We start from the raw sequence: 18,351 nt of genomic DNA on the forward strand, positions 1-18,351 counted from the left end.
AATTAAATTACAGTAATTAATTACTTAGTAACTAGTTACACCCAACACTGGTGGCAATGAACTTAATTGTATGTCTTGTTCTTGCAGCCATGACAAAACAAATTCAATGTCAAATGCAGTAAATGTGGAGAGACAACAATTGCACTGATAACTTATTAAAAGGGAACACTCAAATAAAATATCCAAACGTTTAAAAACGAGGCAGTACTAACGAATAATGTGATTTTTAGGCCCATTATAAACGTCCTCAAATGTAAAGCCACATTGGATTCTATGCCTATGGTGAAATTTCAATTTTCAAATTGACCTCTTATAAATCTGTGTATTTTACTTATAAGCTAAAGATAACAGAACTTCAAATGACAGGCGTAATTTACTAATATGTCAAATGAATTTAATATAAAAAGGCAATATTTATCAATTCGATATCAAGCACCAAACCCTTTGTTGGCCAAATTATTTATATAGGCCTACCGTTATCGACAATTTAGTAAATACGGGAAAATATTCCCTTGCTAATATATTGTAAAAACCACTTATTTTTTTGTAAACAATAATAATAATAAAGAAACGCGTCCGCTGCCGGTTTATTTCTAACAAGCGAGCATCTCAAAACCCGGCGATAGGTAGGCCGCATTCAGTGCCTCGTCAACCGAACTAACCGTACGGCCGATACCCACACCGTCTCCCGCCCTGTATGCCGCACGCTGAAATGATTGACGACCTTCTCCGCCAATGGAATGTTTGACTTCTGTCAGCACCTCTGATGATGGACCAATCAGCGGCCGGCGCATGAGATCGGGGCTGCGCTTCTACGCTAGGTCTGGCATGATGTTAGTTCCTGCTCTACGCTGGCCGTTTCCTGTAATCGTACAGTGTTGTGAGACGGAGAAAGCCATGTGTGTCGATGCAAAGGTAAATTTAGCACCCCGAAATTATTGCGGGGAAAGTTGGGGCAGCGGATGGCAGCGTTACGAGGGCATATTTGACCAGAAAATACGACCTAGCCAAGTCGAAACAGCTTTGCGGCCTTGTCCGTGTCTGTTCGTAGTCGGGCTATGGGTTTTGTAGCACGTTGCCTTTGGTTTGGTCCGGTTTGTTGATGAGAGAGATTGAAAGACAGTTCGAATGAGAGACTGCGAGGTGTATTATGGTTGCTGGACGATCATTGATGCCGGTCACATCGGCCAGCAAGAAAAAACCCGAAATGATCTGCCACAAACATGAGCATTTACAGCGATAGGAAACGCCATTGTGAACATTGATGGGGTTTGTCGAGTGTCCGCTTCAGGACTGTTGTTTCGTGTTGATGGCAGGTCGACCCCTGTATTACAGTATCGATTGCGTTTATCTAAAGTATCGGTTGTATACGTCGTGTACATTAAGCATATAACATTGATTTAAGTGACACAATTTTGAGCTTTATTTGACATTTCACAGCGGTGTTATGATGCCTGTTCTGTGTACACACACACCGGTCTGTCAGGCATCTAATGCAATGTGATAGTACAGCTATTCGGCAACATGCAGCATGCAATGTAAACGTTTTGTTTTGTCCAAATTCATGTTTTCTGTATTTCCTCGTCTTGTGTAGGGCATCAGTACGCACATTTATTGATGGATCTCTTTGTATTCAGTCCAACCAGAGACGCAAAAAGTAACTCCAGAGGGAAGGAAGAGAGAGAGTAAAGGAACTCTCGTACTTCTTCCTCACTCCCTGATCATTCATTTCAGGTAACCGTGCCTTTTTCATCGTACTCCGCTACAGAGTTATTCATGCAAGTTTAATACACTATAATGTGTCTTTGACAGTGGTTCTCAGACCTTTGTGTAGAGTGCATTGCTGTGCAGCCCCCCAAATAAAGACACAGGATTTTATTTGAACCAAGAACATATTCGGTTATACAATGCTGGAACATGGGGTAGTATTTTTCTGATGTTTGATCGCATAACATGTATGATGAATTTCTATATTTCATAAAATGCCACAAAATCTGTGGGTCACCCAGATCCATCACGGGCCCCCCAGGGGGGCCATGGTCCCCAGTTTGAGAACCACTGGTCTATGAGGTGTACTGTGTGTTAAAGTATCAATACATTATAATCTATTCTGTAAATGTGAACTTATTGGGATAGTGCATCCCAACAAAAATCTGCCTTTATTCGCCCTCATATCATTTTCAAACATCTGTGACTTTCTTTTTTTCTGCACAATGCAGAAGATGTTTTGAAGAATGTTGATAAGCATTGAACCCCATTGACTTGCATTGTATGGACACATTTCTCAAATATATCTTTTGTGTTTCACAGAAGAATGAGTCATATACAGGTTTTGAATGACACAAGGGTGAAAAAAGCGTTATGTAAATAAACCTGAATTAAATTGAAGAATTAATTCAAGTTTATTTATACAGCGCTTATTTACAATGTGGCATTGTTTTAAGCTGTTTTATATGAGAATTATGAAATATATAGAACACAATGCACTGCATTATTGCACATTTTATACTGAGTGAGGATATCTTGCATTTGATGTATTTATTGACATTATTTCTCTCTTACACGGCGTACCTCCAGAATCTCTCGTTGGATGTTTACATACCAACACTGGATATCACACATTCTTTGCTTGTTTTCACAAACTCTTTAAAAAGATGGCAGACCATATTATGGACCTTTTCGATGACACACCACTGTTCAATTTGGATTCCCTGCCGGAGGATGCGTTTTCCCAAGGCTCCTCAGACCCGGTTGAGGAGGCACTGAAGTTGGCCCTCGGCCAAGTCGACCCACCTGGAGATCTCACGTCGGTTCCCGGCGTCCCTATGCTCGGCGATGTTGTCTCTGTCCCGCTTCAAACTCTTCAACCTCAGCAGCCCACCCAGATGTCCCAGGACATCTCCGTCACCCAAGCTCCAATATCCATTCAGGCGGTGCCTCAGTCTTCTCTCTCTGTTGCCGGGAGCAGCAGCGGGGCAGCAACCGTTCTCCTGAGCTCCCCGATTGGCGTACCCGTGTCATGCTCTCAGGTCACCACCCAGCAGCTTCACACTCAGCAGGTCGCCGCTGTTACGCAGCAGGCGGTGGGGCAGTCGGGCCACAAAATTGTCATTCTGAAGGGCCCTCAGGGTCAGACTCAATTGCTGCAGGGTGTGACAGGAGCCACGGGCTCTCCAGGGAAAGTCACCCTCGCCAGAGTTCTAACAGGAACCCCTCTTAGACCCGGAATGGCGGTTGTTTCCGGTGGGACGATGTTAAATGCGTCTCCTGGGCAGGGGCAGGTCAGGATGAGCTCTGGGGTCCAAAGGCTGGTTCAGACTGCAAATGGCCCAATGAAGCAGGTCTTGTTGACCTCCATACCCCAGTCACAGGTGCAGACGCAACCCGTGCAGGTGCAGATACCCGCGCAGGCGCAATTGACACAGGGTCAGCTGCAGACGCAGCCTGCGCAGGTTCAGGTCCAGGTGCAGCAGCAAGCGCAGGTGTCGCTACAGATGCAAGCCCAGGCTCCAGCTGTTACAACCCCTGCAGCTGTCCGACCTCAAGGAGTCACTCTCTCAGCGATGCCACAGCAGGTCAGTCTCTGCTCTCATTGAGATTTGTCGATCTTCATGGGTTGCTTTGTATTTTTATGCTCAATTACCGCCTCTCTTTTATTAGGGGGAAGCTAAGAGGATCACTCTGGTGCTACAGCAGCCCTCGCAAGGCGGAGCTGCCCAGGCTGGGACATTGACGGTAGGGGGAGCTGTGGCTGCAGGGTCAGGTCTGCAAGGCCAGCATCCCAGGCTGGTGTTGGGCTCTCTGCCAGGCAAATTGGTCTTGCAGGGAAGCCAGCTGGCGGCTCTCGCCCAAGCCAAAGCAGGTCAAACGGGGGCACAGCCGAAGGTGCTCACTATTCAGCTGCAGGTTCAACAGCAGCCCAACCAACAGGGAGCCAAGGTGAGCAATAGGACAGGTCACATGTGTGAGTGTTGAGGATGAGCTCGGCAGATAAAACATGCTTTTTGTGTGTCCGATAGTTCCAGTTGGTTTCTGGGGCAGCTAATGCTGGTGGCAGCCCTCAGGTGGTGCAGATTTCTCAAGGACAGGGAGGACAAAGACTGGCGGTGCCTCTTAAACTACTGCTGCAGCCACAGGTAGGATGTCTTGTTGGCATGTTTTCAGTTGTTTGTTTTATTTCATTTTGGCTTATTGTTCACTTATATTTACACTTCTGACCCGTGTCCTTTCTCCACAGTCCAGCGTGGTGTCCAGTGCCGGTGGTACCATTTCCGTGGTGAAAGTCATCAATACATCGGCCGCCGGCTCTGCAGCCGGCACAAACACTACAGCTGTGTGTTCCGGTGTGCGTCTGGCTAAGCTACAGGAACCCGTGCGAAAAGTGGAAACCCTGTGCAAGCAGGAGAAGGCCAATCGCATCGTCGCCGAGGCCATCGCGCGGGCCAAAGCCAGGGGTGAGAGGAACATCCCCCGCGTCCTCAACCAGGATGAGCTTCCTGCTGGACAGACCTCGGCGGATCTGGATGGTGCCGCGGGGGCTGCCGGGGCCAAAAAGAAAGGAGGAGGTGGCGGAGGGAGCAAGAAGAAAAGCCCAAGCGCGGGAGGAGGAAAAGTGGTGGCGGGTGGAGACAAGAAATCTAAGGCGAAGGCTCCGGGAACTGGAGGAGGGTTTGTTGGCGGCAGTAAAAGTAAATCCAAGACTAAGCTAAAGTAAGTCATGTTTGCTTGCTTGCACCTTGAACCCCCCAAATATTCTTGTCCTTACACGTTATTCTCTCTGCATAGCACCATCACGCTAGTGGGTAAGAAAAGAAAAAGAAATGGATCCTCTGACCACTCAGATGTAGATCTTAGCCCACCCGTCTCACCCCGTACGCTGGAGGAAGACATGTCGCAGGTACTGTTTGCTCAAGGGCAGCGACACTTGGTTCTCTATGACAATAGAAACATGTCAGTCTGTACTATATTGTGATGTACATTAATAAAAGATTTTAAAATAGCTCATACTTTGATAATAAGATTTGAGTCATTCAACCCACCTCTACTTTGTCCTAATATATAATCTGTCATGCAGTGACTTATAGGAGTCGTATTAAGCATTGGCAGGCATTAAAATGGCGTTTTGTACCATGACACTTTAAAAAGCAGCAGACCTGATACTTGTCTGTCAAACAGAAGCGGCGCTCCAACCGCCAGGTGAAGAGGAAGAAGTACACAGAAGATTTGGACATCAAAATCACAGACGATGAGGACGAAATGGATGCGGACGTTGACGTGACCACTCCTGTTGTGTCTACTGTAAGCCACGCTCAGGCCATGGGAGGAGAACTCCAACAGGAGCTCGATGGAGACGGTCTTCCAAGCATGCAGTTTTTTGTGGTGCGTCAGCACGCTAGTCATAGCGAGTTGGACTTTTTTCAGTTGCTGACATTGTTTCTTACAACTGGTTTTGTCAGCATGGACATTATTGTTTAGAGTCATGATTTAACACTGGTTTATCCTCGAGTGTCTGAACATGAATCTGATTTTTGCTTCAGGAGAACCCAAGTGAGGAGGATGCTGCTATTGTGGATAAAATATTGTCCATGAGGCTGACCAAAAAAGAGGCAAGTAATGTTTGCAAACCAGGAATCGATGGCTTATTTCTTTTTATTTTCCTCTTTTTATAATCTTAAAAATGAACTAGTGAGTTCAATATACAGCCACGGAAAAAAATAAGAGACCATTTCAAATCAGCATTTCTAGATGTGTAGTGGCCGTTCCAGTCCAGTGTCTGTTGAATTTCATCAAAATAAAACCTCAGGAGTGACAAAGTCATCCAACAGCAATGTGAAAATCTGACAGCATGACAAGACACATGAAAACTGGGTTATCACATAAAAAATTGTTGAACTTTTCCTAAATATGTGTACAAATATTACTGTGGTTTTGCTTAAAAGTGAACATGAACAACTTGTTTTCTTTGCAGTATTTGAGGTCTGAAATATACAGCATATTTTCTGTCTCTGAAATGGTCTCTTAATTTTTTCTGTGACTGTATTTCATATTTGAATACGACAATATTTTCAGCACTATAAATAACTTACTGAACCATTAACAAATGATTTAATTTAAAGAATTGTATAGCGCTAATAACATTTACATGAATCTTTCTGACTTGTGTCTTCCTTTACTCTTGCAGGTTTCTCCTGGGCATTATGTCAATGTGGAAGAATTCTTTGTCAAATACAAAAACTAGTAAGTCAACTTGATTTCAGATTAGAGTATACTGAACACATGTCATTCTGGGAATATGATAGTAATTTGTGATGTGTGTTTATAGCTCGTACATGCACTGTGAATGGGCCAGTCTTGAGCAGCTGGAGAAAGACAAGAGGATCCATCAGAAGCTCAAGAGATTCAAGACCAAACAGGCACAGATGAGGAATATCTTCCAAGAGGTGAGACCCCGTGAAGATGAATTTATGCAAATATGCTCCCGTGTTTGGCTTTTGACTTTGTCTTACTAAATGTGTTCTTGGGTAGGATGAGGAACCCTTCAATCCAGACTACATGGAGGTCGATCGTATCTTGGATGAATCGCACAGTGTTGATAAGGACAATGGGGAGGTAAGGGTTTCCTGGGCATTGTTTTGTATAGAACAAAGTTTGTAAGACTGATTCAAACTGTTAATGAATGAGTTTTAGAGTCACATTGCTCTACCCTTCCTTACATTCAATGCAAATGATGTTATTTCTTGTGTTCTCTCTCGTAGCCGGTTGTGTACTACCTGGTGAAGTGGGGCTCACTGCCCTATGAAGATGCTACTTGGGAGCTGAAGGAAGATGTTGATGAAGGAAAAGTGGAAGAATTCAGGAAGATTCAAAGTCGGCAGCCCCGTCTCAAGAGAACCGTAAGCTTCTGCACTCTTATTGATTTGCGTCCGTCTCGTTTGATTATTATGACCTTGGGTATCCACACACCAGTGGGGCTGTCTCAGTTATGTTTTCAATGAGAGAGAGAAGAGACTGCTTTATATCATCATGACTTACTTTTCCATCAGCCTCGACCTCCTGCTAGTTCCTGGAAGAAGCTGGATGAGTCGAGGGAGTATAAAAATGGGAATCAGCTTCGAGAGTACCAGCTGGAAGGAGTCAACTGGCTGCTCTTCAACTGGTACAACAGGTAACGTGGACACAACTACCCTCCTGATACATGCAGATGAATGAAGCTTAGTACTCGGTGGGGCTAAAGAGGCTTTCAAATGTCCCACTGTACAGAATCAGTTGCTGGGAGTTTTGTAGCTTTTGTCCATGTGTGCACTATTAAATCAACTTTTAGCACATTCACAGGTAAAAATATTGATTACTCTTCTGCCCAATTTTCACTCCCTCCCCAATCCCACCCCCTCCACCGTCCTCCTCCAAAGGCAAAACTGCATTCTGGCCGACGAGATGGGTCTCGGTAAGACCATTCAGTCCCTGGCGCTGCTGTCCGAGGTGTTTTCTGCAGGGGTTCAGGGGCCGTTCCTCATCATCGCACCGCTGTCCACCATCACAAACTGGGAAAGAGAGTTCTCCACCTGGACCGATATGAATGCTATTGTTTATCACGGCAGTCTGGCCAGCAGACAGATGATCCAGCAGTATGAGATGTACTGCAAAGATGACAAGGTCTGTTCAGATGCGGTGCTTGTTTTCTTGTTCTTATACGTGTTCGTGGCAAATATAAAATATTGTTTGTATGTGATTTACCCTAGATGATGTTCTAACAGTTTAAATTCATATCAGTAAGAGGTTTGAGCTTTTTTATGAACATCTTTTGTTTTTCTGTTTTCTCTAGGAACATTTAATTCCAGGTGCTTATAAGTTTGATGCTCTCGTCACAACTTTTGAGATGATTCTGTCCGACTGCCCCGAGCTAAGAGAGATTTCTTGGCGCTGTGTGGTAATTGATGAAGCTCACCGACTGAAGAATAGAAATTGCAAACTCCTGGACAGCCTTAAGATGCTTGAAGTAGTAAGTAGCTTGATGAAGGTTTACCTCATCCAGGACCGGTCCGGTGTCATGGCTTTAGCCTGCGGCAAAGCTCTGTAGCATAAATCTCGTTTATACCGCCGTTTCCCCATGCGTTTCAGAAAAAAGGAAAAGCAAGGAAGTCTTCGTGTGGATATATGAGGTAATCCGTGTTATTAGGCTTGTTTGATTTCATCCGGCCCCACGCAGACCGATCGACAGATGACATTGCAGTACTGAGAGCACAATTTAAAAGCATACGGCTCTCGATTCTCTCACGTTGCTGTAATATCGCCGTGTCGATCCGCATATGCAGCGCTGCTTGAAATCAAACAAGCCTGTTGTTTACACCGTCGTTAGTCTCCGTTTTCGTTCATTTACACAGAAACGCTACCCCGGGTCTGCAGCGTTTCCAAAAGTCTCCGTTTTTGGGGGTCGAAAACTCAGGAGTAGTGTAAACGCCAGGCGTAACCTGCGTTTTTATTCAGGCTTATTCTTAGATCCTATTATTTGTACAGCACATAGGTCAACACTGTTGTTTTAATCGTGCTTTTTAAATTTCCATTGGATGTTAACCTGTGTGTAACTACTGACACTTCAAGGACTTAGCTTTGTGGAATCTTACTTCCTCTCTGACTTGCATTACTCATCTTTCTCTCTTTTTTTCTTTTTTACAGGAGCATAAAGTGTTGCTGACAGGCACTCCACTGCAAAACACAGTAGAGGAACTATTCAGTCTTCTGCACTTCCTGGAACCAGCTCAGTTTCCCTCCGAAATCGAGTTTCTCCGTGAGTTTGGAGATCTGAAGACAGAGGAACAGGTAGAGACACGCTCCTACAAATCCAGGACGTAAGATGTCGGCTGTTGAGAAGGTCAGCGGTTCTTAATTCATGCTTGTCTGTGTTTATCAGGTCCAGAAACTGCAGTCTATCCTGAAGCCCATGATGCTGCGTAGGTTGAAGGAGGACGTGGAAAAGAACCTCGCCCCGAAACAAGAGACCATTATAGAGGTACAATTTGTGATTCCCTTAGGCTCTAAAAGGACAGTTCTGTTTCTGCTGTTGTATGTTTGATTCTGATGGAGGGAAATGCTGCGTTTCTCAGGTGGAGTTGACTGACGTTCAGAAGAAGTATTACCGTGCTATTCTAGAGCGTAACTTTAGCTTCCTCAGCATGGGAGCCACACATAACAGCAACGTGCCCAATCTCCTCAACACCATGATGGAGCTGCGAAAGTGTTGCAACCATCCTTACCTCATTACAGGTGCCGAACTTTACGCCATAACCCAACAACCTTCACAGTTTCCTCTCAATCGCCTCATTCATAAATAAAATGTTGTGCATGTGGCATCAACTTCGATACTTTGTTACTGTGGCACACACAAATAAATCTTTTGCTTATTGGTCACCCATGCTAACGGTGTTTGGATGCTCAAACCATTTCATCCACACACCGAGGATGTTCCTCTTCCTTTACGTCTACAACCGCTGTCTCAGTTTTCTACCTTCTGGTCCCATCCTTGTGCAGGAGCTGAGGAGAAGATAGTGGCTGAGCTGAGGGAAGTGTATGATCCTCTGGCTGCAGACTTCCATCTTCAGGCTCTGGTGCGCTCCGCTGGGAAACTGGTCTTGCTGGATAAGCTGCTTCCACGCCTCAAAGCTGGAGGACACAAGGTGCTCATCTTCTCCCAGATGGTGCGCTGCCTCGACATCCTTGAGGACTACCTCATACACAAGAGGTACGTCCAGGAAATAAAAATGTCCGCTTCATTCTCATGTTTGACTTGGTGGGTGGATATTAAATTGTAACGTTCTGATAGATACCTGTATGAGCGCATCGATGGGCGCGTCAGAGGGAACCTGCGACAGGCGGCCATTGATCGCTTTAGTAAACCGGATTCAGACCGGTTTGTCTTCCTGCTTTGTACTCGTGCCGGAGGGTTGGGCATTAATCTTACAGCTGCTGACACCTGTGTCATATTCGACTCGGACTGGAACCCACAGAATGATCTTCAGGTTGGGGGTCTCATTTTTCAAATGACACTTAAAATCGCAATTTCTTCTAAATAAATGATTGGTCACATTTCATTAATTTCATTCCTCTTGTTTCTCGGCACCACCTTACAGGCTCAGGCCCGCTGTCACCGAATCGGTCAGTCTAAAGCAGTGAAGGTGTATCGTCTGATCACCAGAAACTCTTACGAGAGGGAAATGTTAGATAAAGCCAGTCTTAAACTGGGACTTGATCGAGCCGTCCTGCAAAGCATGAGCGGGAACAAGGACAGTAATGTTAATGGGGTAAGCTTCACTCTTTCCTCATTGTAGGTTTGAATAGCCCGAGATGAATTATCACTCATTGGTAATCTTTGGTTTCCTCAGATACAACAGTTTTCCAAGAAAGAGATTGAGGATTTACTTCGTAAAGGTGCTTATGCAGCCATAATGGACGAGAACGATGAAGGCAGTCGCTTCTGTGAGGAGGACATCGATCAGATCCTTCAGAGAAGGGCGACTACCATCACAATAGAGAGCGAAGGAAAAGGATCCACCTTCTCCAAAGCCAGTTTTGTGGCGTCTGAGAACCGCACGGATATTGCTCTGGATGACCCTGAGTTTTGGCAGAAATGGGCCAGGAAAGCAGATATAGACATGGATTCTCTCAACAGGAAGGTAGAGTGTCGTGTTTGTAACTTGGTTCTGATCTTCATCGCTGTATCTGTTTTCCTATTCATTTCTGCATCTGTAATTTCCTCTTTCTTTCAAACCTTTTGCAGAATACTCTTGTGATCGACACGCCAAGAGTGAGAAAGCAGACACGTCAGTTTTCCACTCTGCGTGGAGAGGGTGGTGAGCTGTCGGATTTGGACAGTGATGACGACTACCCACCCCATAACTCTCGGCAATCCCGGGCTTCCCGACGGTCAGACCGGCATTCCGGCGCAGGCTACGGACGCACAGACTGCTTCCGAGTGGAGAAACACCTTCTTGTTTATGGGTTTGTGAAATTGTTTCTTCATGATTATGTTGCCGCTCTGATGTGTGCTGGTGGGATCTTGGAATATTTTGAAACTTTATCTGAACAGGTGGGGGCGCTGGAGAGATATCCTGTCTCATGCTCGGTGTAAGCGGCGTCTCAGCGAGCGAGACGTGGAGACCATCTGCCGTGTGATCCTGGTTTTCTGTCTGATACATTATCGGGGAGATGAGAACATCAAGAGCTTCATCTGGGAGTTGATCACCCCGTCAGAGAATGGACGAGAACCTCAATCTCTGCTTAACCATTCTGGTACGGCTTGCATGTCATTCACATTCTTCTGACAAGAGGCGGTTTCACGCAAAGCAGGCCGTAAGCTTTTATAAAACACTCATGAGGGGTTTCTCCTGTGCTGTAGGTCTGTCCATCCCGGTCCCTCGTGGCAGAAAGGGCAAGCGGGTGAAGGCTCAGAGCTCTTTTGATGTGCAGAAGGTAGAGTGGATTCGCAAGTACAATCCTGACAGTCTACTTCTGGACGACAGTTATCGCAAGCACCTCAAGCACCAGTGCAACAAGTATGTTTTCTTTTGGAACACGCCCGTGATCCCTTAAAGTGCTGCTTGTGTAGCCCAGTAACCGCTTTGCTTTTTAACATTCTGTGTTTTTGTTCTTTTCTTCTCAGAGTGTTGCTGAGAGTACGTATGCTTTATTACCTGAAGCAGGAGGTCATCGGAGACCACGCTGATTCTGTATTGAGTGGAGCTGATGCCAGGTACAGTTATTGGTTCATCTTACCCACACACACACACACAAATGACGCTTCACTGACGGCAGGTGTGTTTAAATGCAGAGATATTGATATCTGGTTGCCTGAAATGGAGCAGCAGGATGTTCCGTCTGGTTGGTGGGACTCAGAAGCCGACCGATGCTTGCTTATCGGTGTTTATAAGCATGGTACGTGTGTCCCACATGTCAAGTTTTTACATTTAGATTTTTTTTTTTTAAACCAACATTTTACTCTTGCATCCTTGTTTTAGGATATGAGATGTACACCACCATGCGTGCTGACCCCTGCTTGTGTTTTGTTGAGCGATGTGGACGCCCGAATGAGCAGGACATCAACGCGGAGCAGCAAGCGGCGGACCCAGAGCTCGGGGACGGGTGAGTTTCAGATCTGTAACTCTGTACTGTTACATTGCAGCTCATCTAATTGGATGACAAACGTGAGCTTTTGGAAAAGTATTGCTGCTCGGTGTGACCTTCTGGGTTTGTTGTTCCGTCTCAGAGGGGACTATGACAAGTACTCCGAGGATCCAGAGTTCAAACCTGCAGCGAGACACACCAAGGAAGCATACGAGGAGGTAAATTAAAAATGCAATTCTGGAACATTCTTATGCATTTACTCAAGTTCTTAAAATAAATGATAGACATTCACGTTTGCTCCTCAGCCTGATTCCGGGAACGCAGACAATGAGATTTGCGTCGAGGAACGCTCTGCCCCTGTGCTGGCCGAAGGCCCTTCCTCTGCATCCTCAGATTTGTGTTATTGGCCAACGAGTTCATCGCTCACAGCTCGACTGCGACGCCTCATCACAGCATATCAGCGCAGTTACAGACGGGAGCAACTTAAGATGGAGGCTGCGGAGAAGGGCGATCGAAGACGTAGACGCTGTGAACAGGCCACTAAGCTCAAAGAGATAGCGAGGCAAGAACGTCAGCAAAGGTGAGTTCTCCAAGAAAGCTCCTGCTGAAGATTACTCCTCTATCTGGCTGTCCAACGTTCTCATAGGTGTGTCAATTTCAGGTGGACCCGTAGGGAGGAGTGTGATTTTTACAGGGTGGTATCAACCTTTGGTGTGGACAGGATAAAGAAGGAGGCCGATGCTCTGGAAGGGGACGAGCATCACATGGACTGGACCCGCTTCCGCTCTTTCGCTCGACTGGATAAGAAAACTGATGAGAGCTTGACACGGTACTTCAAGTGCTTCATGTCCATGTGTCGGAAAGTGTGTCACCTTCGGCCGGCACGTGGAGAAGGTACGTTTATACCTAGTCAGTATGATGATCAGTATGTTTTCTTTTAATATTTTTGTTTTTGGAAGTAAGGTAGAGCTTGAAACATATAGATAATGTTGATGCATAAAAAAATTGAGATTGGATTTACATGAATCGATTTGCAGAATCTCAAGAGATGTCTCAGTCCCTGGCCCCCATCACAGAAGAGCGAGCCTCGCGGACACTCTACCGAGTCAGCTTGCTGTGCCGGCTACGCGAGCGCGTTCTCACTCACCCATTGCTGGAGGAACGGTTCGCTCTGGCGCCACCCAGCGCTGAACTCCCCAACTGGTGGAACGTCCCACAGCACGACCACGAGCTGCTCTTAGCTGCCTCCAGACACGGCGTCAGCCGAACCGAACTCTCCATCTTCTCTGACCCCCAGTACTCGTTCAGCCAGGCCCGCCTCGACTACCTCCACAACCAGCAAGCCCAAGCGGCTTCACAGACTGTGGCATTCAGCCAATCACAAGAGCAGACCAGTATCAAAGAGGAGGGGCTAGACAATGACTCTCGGCTGTTGGGGGTGGACACTCTGTGTCAGTCGGACTCCCCGGTCACGCCGTTCGCGCACTCCGAAGGGAAAGTTGGGGGGCAAGCTGGCTGGAGCTGGAAAAAGAGTAAACACGCTGGGTCCAGTGGGAGAAAAGGAGAAAGAGGTGAAGGGGCTTCAGACTCAGATTCTGATTCGGACTCGGGCTCGTCGTCTTCCTCGCGTCATTCTGGTAGCTCGAGTGATAGCGGAGACAGTGATGCTGAGAGAGAACAAGGTGACTTTGGGTGTTTTCTTGGGAGAAATATATTTATATTTATAGTCGATTGTTTGTCAATTGTAACTAATGAGTCTCATTTCTCAACAGCAGCTCTTAAGATGTGTGATGGTGATGAAGAGAACAGCATCCTCTCACTGACACCATCCCAAGACGGTGCTCCACAGGAGTCTCTTACCGACCCTCTCCGAGTCGACTGGCCCAAGGATCGCGTGTTGATTAACAGAATAGATAACCTCTGTTCTCTCGTTCTAACGGGGCACTGGCCGGCGGGCCGCCGTTACGTCCCTGACGTTCACCTCAGTGCAGCGTCTGAAGAGCACGGCCTTGTAGATGACCTGGGTTACCCACGGGTGGCACGCAAGAGCAACAGTGCCATGTCTGCGGAATCTGGTGAAGGCCAAGACACAGAGTTCACCGTAAAACTCCTGAAGGTGCTCAGAATCCTGAATGGGTTATGTTTGCATGTCTGAACACTGGGATCTAATGCTTACATCTTTTATGTTTGGGTCTTTTAATGTAGGAGGAGGGTCTGAAGCTGACCTTCTCTAAACAAGCTCTAATGCCGAATGGGGAAGACAGCGGACGCAAGAAACGAAAGGACCACGAGGTACAGAAATGCAGTCTCACACAGACATCTAGAAATCATCAAACACATGGATGCCTCAAAAGTTATGTCCAATGCTAACATGCTGGTTGTCTGGACATTAGCTGGTAGATTCAGAGGGAGTTCTCCATGCTCCTCGAAGAAGGGACCTTCCAAACTGGCTCAAGGAGAATCCAGACTATGAGGTGGAGGGAGACATGTTAGAGGTAAGCACACAACATTCCTCCTTTGAGTGTTCTTTGACTTCTGCTCGGACTGACTCAGCTAGTAATGTTTCGTTGCAGCTGATGGTGAACAGGACCAAAAGGAAGAGGAGGAGGAGGAAGGTGGAAAAAGGAGCAGCACTTACAGGAAGTGAGAGAGTGAAAGTCAAAGACCTGAGGACGGGCAAGAAGGTGAGGAAAGCCAATTTATTGAAAAGCAGTTCCTGAGAAATGTGGCTGGGTTATCTATTGATTTTGATAACGAGTTGGAGTTCATGGCTTGTTGCTTTTCAGTTCGGTGGAATATATGGCCCTGCACTACAGGACCTGAGGGAGCACCTGGAGGAGAATCCTGACCATGCTGTAACAGCAGAATGGTCCGAAACTGTTCGCAACTCGGTCAGTGCCTCCTGTGTTAACTCGGTGTATACCAAACACTTGTCATTTTCACATCTGTACAGTTAGGCTAGCTGGTTTTATCTTAAAGAGTACATTCCTCAATATTTTTAAGGGCTTATTTTGGTTTATGGAGTGTCCGACAACAAGTTTATGTACATACATGATGTAAAAATACTATTATTTCGTAATAATAAGCAGTTTTTATTACCTTACTTCTTGACTGACTCTCAAATGATTCGTTCCGCGATTCATCTGTGTAATCTCCGCCTTTCCGCCAGCGTAGTCTGATCTGATTGGTCAGATAGTGTAGTCTGCTGTGATTGGTCAGATGGTCTAGTCTGCTGTGATTGGTCAAACGCGTTCAGCATGTGTCGCAAATGGACCGCCTATCATTACTGCTGTATTACGGTTTGCAGGTGGTTGGATATTAACAGTGTATAGAGAGAGATGGCGTCGATTTTACCTTACCAGTTCGAGCTCGAGTCTGACGAATCATTCTTTAATCCTTATACAGATGCCAGTAAGAAAAAGGACTGTTTTAGACACTTCTCTTGTAACAGTTAGTTATCACGGCATACAGTGTATGGTGTTCGTATCTTCAGATGTTATTATAACTATAGTACACCACGCAGTTCTTGAAATAAAGACTTTGCGAGCAACGAGTTTATAGCTAACGTTAGGTAAACAAACAGTAACAACCCCAAAATAACGGTAACGTTAGCTAAACACAGACATGAGATAACGTCACACAAATTTAATTTTAAGTAAAGACAAAAATAAAGAGTCACACTTACAGGTTGTGATTCGGTGGAGCTTACAGGTCCAAATAAAGTTGGTATTGCAACATCTTTTAAGGAAAGACGTTTAATGTATCCTGCAGTAAAGGCGCCAAGATTGATGAAGCAATCTTCGGTAAAATGACGCGCGCAAAGTAAAACGTTCGGTTTATACTCCTTTGGTGTCGTTTGAAAAATAAATAGTAACCATTTTTTCCTCAGAAGTTCTTCCTTTGGTAGTGAAAATAAGACTGACTTCGTTTCACTACATAGAACACGGCTTCTCTTAGACATGATGCACACGTCACGAACGAGCTAGTACAGTGTTTGGGGAGGAGAGAGTTAAGTTTTCGCAGTCAGTAGGCGGGGATTTTTCTAGTGAAGTAGGTACATTGTGGTTAAAGATTCGGACAGGTCATGGCTTGTTCGCGTGATTCAGAGTCGATTACCTTTTTTATAAGCTAATAACTTTGTTATTTGTTCACCTTCGGATTTACAACTTGGCAGATTGCTTACATTCAAACACGGCAAAATTAAACACTTCATGAAATGTATTTTTTATGATCTCGAGGAATGTACTCTTTAAAGTCAGCTCCTGCAATATTAAGTACCACTAAGCAGGCGTTTACAAGTCACTGTTTAATTCCATTCTTTTGAATTGTAGGGCTTCTTGCCAGAGAGTTTATTCCACAGACTGTTGAGTCCTCATGCTTCAATCCCCAAAAAGAGCCGACATTACCTCTCCACCCCTTCAATCCAGTCCGACGACCCTCTCCTGGGAGGCGGCGAAGGCGAGACGTTAGTTTCCGATGGGGCGTACATGATGGATGAAGAGGACCTGGAAGACAGCGGTCACCTCGCATCATCTCACCACTTCCTCACCCCTGCCTACGATGTGAAAATGGAGCCAAGCGCGCTCGACATGGACGGCGGCGACAGTTTGTCGCAGGGTGGCTACGAAAGCTCAGACAGAGAGGCCATTTTGGATGATGTCATCATGGCACCTAAAAATTCAGACTCTTCCTCGAGTTCAGAGGATTGACCAAATCGCGACGTTCGACGTAGTAGACCGAGATCATGACAGTCTTTTATTTTATTATATTCTGCCTTCATTATTTTTATAATTATTGTTGATGTTATCGCTTTAAATATTGAGTAACAGAATTTCTTTTTTTCTTGGGTTGGACGTCTACTGGACTGTTTTGTGTAGAGTGAGGAAAGCGACAGTTGTCACTCCTGTTTTTGTTTTCTTTTTTACATGTTGTTCGGCACGTTGTGCAAAACACCAATTCCAGCTGATGATTGAAATGTTAGTCTCTTACCATAGCAGGTCCTGTTCATCCTTTATGGCCCAGAAAGGAGCCGTTTGGTTTCCCCCCTCAGGCTGAACTGTATAACAGTGTGCTGGAGGATTCATGCACTGAGCTGTGCCTCGGTCTGGTGAAGAACATGTTTTCGTTGGATGTATATCATTTTTTGTGCGTGCGTGCGTGCGTAGGAGGGGGGTGGGGGGGAGTTGGCGGTAGGACTTGGGGTTTAGGGTTAGTTACTGAAACATTGTTAGACAGATTATGGCTGTATTGTACAAAGTCCTATGCTTGCGATGATGCAAAGATTATGAGTTTATTCCCGTTTCATGACCTGACATCAACTGTCTCTGTGATATAAATATGAATAGCAGTCTACAGTGGAAACATGTCTGTTGAAATCATTTCATGCATCATGTGTGGTTTACTACATACGTTATATGCCTATATGGGTGTTTGTGTAAACATTTGTATTGACAAGCGTACTGAATGAAAGAGCAACGTCTTTCTTGTGCTCTTCAGCGCTGCACAAATTTTACGTGGCTTATGTATAACCACTGGTTTAAATGTAGTAACTTTAATTGTTACAGTTAAACTTTCTTGTTGGACAGTTGTACTTTGAATATCTTCACATACATAACTTAAAATTTCAAGGCGCTTCATGAAAGGGGTATAGTACACGTCATTTCAAACCTGAATTGTATTTATAATGTTAATAACTAAACCACATCGGACCCCATTGACTATCATTGTATGAACACAAAACCAGACCTTTCTCAAAATATCTTCTTTTGTGTTCCACTGAAGAATACCTCATATAGAGGTTTTAAATGACGCAAGGGAGAATAAATGAAGAGTTTGGTTCCAAAATGAGAACTCCGTTTTTAAAAAAATTAGATCATGTTTTTTTATGTTGACATGTTTTATTGTGTAATTTTTGTTATTATGGCTCATTTTTAAAAATGCAGTTTGATATTAATTGGACTGCACAATAAAAAAAACACGATTTTTGATTTTTTTTTAATTGAGTTCTCTCATTTTGGAATCAAACTCTTCAAATTATGACAAATATTTAATTATGGGGTCAACTTACCCTTTTAAAGCGGCTTTGATGGTGGTCTGAACAAATAGCTCACTACCAGTGACACACTTTCGGGCTATTAAAACAATCGGTGTTTGGATCAAATATATTTAACGCATGACGCTGGATGAAACGATATAACATTACATATGGATCGCTTAATCGAAAATTCCGTTACTTGT

General features: G+C 45.0%; 1 protein-coding gene across 3 annotated transcripts; it reads left to right on the plus strand.

Annotated features, from left to right (window-relative positions):
• The first annotated feature begins 633 nt into the window (after window positions 1-633).
• chd8 (chromodomain helicase DNA binding protein 8) lies at window positions 634-18,099 on the plus strand. Of its 3 annotated transcripts, none has more exons than XM_057333585.1 (39): window positions 634-915; window positions 1,595-1,734; window positions 2,578-3,575; window positions 3,661-3,939; window positions 4,020-4,136; window positions 4,238-4,710; window positions 4,786-4,897; window positions 5,176-5,379; window positions 5,538-5,606; window positions 6,182-6,237; window positions 6,323-6,440; window positions 6,526-6,609; window positions 6,756-6,893; window positions 7,044-7,165; window positions 7,410-7,653; window positions 7,823-7,999; window positions 8,674-8,817; window positions 8,909-9,007; window positions 9,102-9,261; window positions 9,526-9,736; window positions 9,818-10,013; window positions 10,125-10,295; window positions 10,377-10,667; window positions 10,772-10,992; window positions 11,081-11,283; window positions 11,390-11,546; window positions 11,654-11,743; window positions 11,822-11,925; window positions 12,009-12,132; window positions 12,257-12,332; window positions 12,420-12,694; window positions 12,761-13,008; window positions 13,152-13,796; window positions 13,890-14,230; window positions 14,320-14,406; window positions 14,508-14,609; window positions 14,688-14,798; window positions 14,901-15,005; window positions 16,446-18,099. In XM_057333585.1, the coding sequence occupies exons 3-39, from the start codon at window positions 2,655-2,657 to the stop codon at window positions 16,821-16,823; spliced, it is 7,653 nt and encodes a 2,550-aa protein (XP_057189568.1). In that variant the 5' UTR covers window positions 634-915; window positions 1,595-1,734; window positions 2,578-2,654; the 3' UTR covers window positions 16,824-18,099. The 3 variants fall into 3 exon arrangements, with proteins under 3 accessions (XP_057189568.1, XP_057189567.1, XP_057189569.1); XM_057333584.1 differs by having other exon boundaries at window positions 635-915; window positions 13,887-14,230; XM_057333586.1 differs by having other exon boundaries at window positions 636-915; window positions 12,776-13,008; window positions 13,887-14,230.
• Window positions 18,100-18,351: the final 252 nt, after the last annotated feature.

Source organism: Triplophysa rosa, linkage group LG5 (assembly GCF_024868665.1).
Source record: "Triplophysa rosa linkage group LG5, Trosa_1v2, whole genome shotgun sequence".
Classification (NCBI taxonomy): Eukaryota; Metazoa; Chordata; class Actinopteri; order Cypriniformes; family Nemacheilidae; genus Triplophysa; species Triplophysa rosa.